The following is a 3881-nucleotide window of genomic DNA, read 5'->3' on the forward strand; positions in this document are numbered from 1 at the left end:
AGATTTTTTAGGAAAAAGGTTTAGGGATTTTTTTTTGCACCAGGAAATGTCAAGTGTCATACCTTGTTTCTGTTTTAATATAATGTAATAGATAACTTTTGAATGAAGAATAAACATTTTAAAGGATGACCTAGTTAAATTTTTTTTTTTGAGGGAAAACCGTAGCTAGTTCATTAATCAAGGGACAAAGAGTCCATTAGTACATAAGGAGAGACCTCAGACGGGCTATGGTTCTCCCAAATTTGTTCGGAACCAAAAGGAACTAGTCTAGCTAGGTGATGGGTTACAACATTGTCATCCCTTCTTACATGAGACCACATAATGGATTTGAAAGAGGAACTAAGAGCTAAAATATCTCCTAAAACTGCATCAAGGTCAGAGAAAAAGATTGCATTTTTTGAGAGCCGAGACACTATGGATTGGCAGTCAGTTTCAATGATGAGCTCCTCGAATCCGTACCTTCTGCCTAGCTTAACTGCATTAGCTATTGCTTTGGCTTCTGATATTTCCTCGGGCCAGTAGGCCTTGCTTCTCGTGCAGGCCGCAGACAGCATACAACCCTGCCAGTCCCTTGCTACTACTCCAATTCCAACCCACCCTTCAACAACTAGGGAGACATCCACATTGATCTTGATCACTCCTTGTGGGGGGGGGGGGGGGGAGCTAGCCATCTATTCGCATTTCTGGGGACAACACAGGCGGGTCTTCAATAGATACGTGATGTATACTTGCCTACTTCCTCCACATAACGCTGCACTCGGTGAAGTAGAACCACGTTTGGTGTTACTTTATTGTCAAACACTTTCCGATTTCTTTCGCCCCATATCACCCACGCCAATGTAGCTCCCTATTGCTGTATTGGTTTTCCCAGCTTCTTCCAACTCTCGATGAAGTCACTCAATGTATCAAACTCGTTCCACTTAGTCAAGGCCGTGCAACCGCTGTCTTCCCATAGCTCTCGTACTCGGATGCAATCAAATAGGGCATGCCCCATCGTCTCGTCTTCTGTTTCACACCACGGGCAGGTCACATCTTCTATGAGGTGCCTATGTTATAGAAGGCTACGCGCTAGTAAGGATTGGGTCCCCATACGCCACAAAAAATGTCTCACTTTTGGTGAGACCTCCAAGTTCCATATGTGAGCTCAAGGAGCATGTAGGTTCTCGAAATTCATCCCCTTGCCCAACATGTATGAGGTTTTCACCGAGTACGTACCTTTCTTCGAATAGGCCCATGTGATCTCATCATGGGGTTGTCGCCAGCTTAATGGTATAGCCAAGATGCATCTCTTATCACGCTCACTGAAATTCTCTTCTATCAAGTCGTATCTCCACTCCATGGTGTTATGGTCAATCAAGTCACTCACCATAACTAGTTCCTCATCGAGTTCGCTTAGCACAAACCTTCCACTGCTATCCGCATGGGTCCTCCCGAATACGAATGTGTGCTCCGTTTCCTACTCTCCATATCATAACCTCTAAGATAAGGGCCTTAGAACACCACACACTCTTCCAAGGGTAGCTGCAACAGTAGCCAAGTGACGAGTCGAGGAACGTGCAATTTGGATAGTACTTGGCCTTCATCACTCTCCCTAGTAGGGACTCCTCGCCTTTGACCAGCCTCCATGCTTGTTTCCCTAAAAATGCATCATTAAAAACGCTCAAATCCTCGAACCCCATACCTCCTGCACATTTGGGCTCACACATACTCTTCCAATTCCGCCAATGCAACCTTCGTTTCCCTTCATCCGATCCCCAAAAGAACCTTGACATGGCCGACTGTATGTCGTTAATCATTGCTGCCGACAGCTTGTATACCCCCATTAAGTATGTTGGTATGGCTTGTATAACGGACTTTAGCAAAATCTCCTTTTCCGCTCTTGAGAGAATCTTCTCCTTCCAACCTCGTAGCTTCTTCCATATCCTATCTAGCAAGGCACCGAAAATTACCTTCTTTGATCTCCCTATTATTGTAGGGATGCCAAGATACTTACTATGTTTCTCAAATTGCCGCATTTTAAGAATCCCCAATAAATCCTCCTTTCGATCCTCACTCATCCCTCTACTAAAAGACACTTCCAACTTATCATAATTAATTTTCTGGCCGGATGCCGCTTCATATTGGTTGAGAATATCAACTATTGTTGTGCATTCTTGTCGGTTGGCCCTAGTAAAGAGTAGGCTATCATCTGCGAAGAGAAAGTGTGAGATTTCTGGCCCATTACGGCTAGCTTTGGCACCATGGAATCTCCCTTCTCGATTTTATTCTATAACATGCGAGAAAAGGCGTCAGCCACTAAAACAAACAAAAATGGGGATAGGGGGTCCTCTTGCTGGATCCCCCTTGAGGGAGAGACTGAACCACATACTCCTTCGTTGATGATAAAAGAGTACGTAACTGACGAGACACATTCCATGATGAGATTAACCCACCTACCATCGAAACCCATGGTTAAGAGAAGCTTTCTCAAAAAGCCCCACTCAACCCAGTCGTAGGCCTTACTCGTATCTAGCTTCATAGCAATGTGGCCTTTACGACCTGTGCTCCTTTTCTCCGTAGTATGAAATAATTCCAAGGCAATGAGGGCGTTATCTGTGATCAATCTACCTGGAACAAAAGCACTTTGATTTTCCGTCACAATATCTGGGAGGATTGATTTTAGCCTCATCACTAGAGCTTTCGATGCCAGTTTATACAACACATTACATAAACTTATAGGACGGAATTCATACATATTTTTAGGGGACTTAACTTTAGGAATGAGGGCAATATTAGTCTTATTTACATGACTCGGACACAGTGACCATGTAAAATATTACTAACATAGTTAGAGACATCATCACCAATAATATGCCAAAAGCGTTGATAAAAGATAGCGTGCATACCATCTGGTCCCGACGCTTTACAAGGGTGCATTTGTTGCAAAGCTAGAAAAATTTCCTCCTTCCTGTAGGGTCATAGAAGTTTTGCATTATGCTCTGAAGTTATCACCCTTGGGACGTGTTGCAATACAACATTGTAACACTCATCAGTGGGCAGTGAGGAGCTAAATAAGGTGTTATAGTAATTTGTTACTATCATTTCTATTTTATCCTCATCTTCCTGCCAGTTCTCTTCATCATCAAGTAAACCCAGAATCTTGTTACGGCTCTTGCGTTGTGAAGCTTTATGGTGGAAATACTTTGTGTTTCTGTCCCTGTCCTTGACCTCCGCAACTCGGGATCACATGTACCAGTAGGCCTCATGTTTGGAATGGAGGTCGTCTAGTCTCTTTTCAAGTCCATTGCACTCTTCACAAAATTTAGGAGTAACAGGTAATTGTTGGGCTGCTTTCAAGGCTTTTTCAGTGTCATCTATTTTCTTCCCCAAGTCATCGAACTTTTCAGCACTCCAACCCATCAAGCTTCCAGCAACCTCTTCTAATCTCCCCACTGTTGTTTGACCTGCAGCTCTGTCCCATGCCCCTCTCAGCACTTGCTCACAAGAGTCGTTCAGAAGCCAACTAGTTTCGAACCTGAAACCCTTCTTCTGTCGTTTCTTCTTACCATTTCTCGTCTCCTGCACACGAACAATCAATGCAACATGGTCCGACTTGTACTGTAGTAAATGCTCCACTTCAATATTTGGGTAGAGGGAGATCCAGTTTAGTGAAGCGAGCACCCTGTCCAGGCGTTCCCCGTGTGCGTGTCTCCGGAGTCAGACCCCTCTCCCATGTGTACCAACTTCCCTTCCACCCTAAATCACGGAGCTCAATCTCATCCACTACCTCCCTAAAGGGACCCATCTCCCTTCTCTCTAAGTCCGCACCCCCCTCCTTCTCCTCGTACACCATAATTTCATTGAAATCGCCCCCAAAGACTATTGGTGTGTCGACTCCTTCA

General features: G+C 44.4%; 1 protein-coding gene across 1 annotated transcript; it reads right to left on the reverse strand.

The window, feature by feature from the left end:
- Positions 1–1412: 1412 nt before the first annotated feature.
- On the reverse strand, positions 1413–2057 carry LOC130462813 (uncharacterized mitochondrial protein AtMg00310-like). Its single transcript, XM_056831733.1, has one exon. The coding sequence runs from the start codon at positions 2055–2057 to the stop codon at positions 1413–1415; it is 645 nt and encodes a 214-aa protein (XP_056687711.1).
- Between the last annotated feature and the right edge of the window lie 1824 nt (positions 2058–3881).

The sequence above is a fragment of the Spinacia oleracea genome, chromosome 1 (assembly GCF_020520425.1).
Source record: "Spinacia oleracea cultivar Varoflay chromosome 1, BTI_SOV_V1, whole genome shotgun sequence".
Classification (NCBI taxonomy): Eukaryota; Viridiplantae; Streptophyta; class Magnoliopsida; order Caryophyllales; family Amaranthaceae; genus Spinacia; species Spinacia oleracea.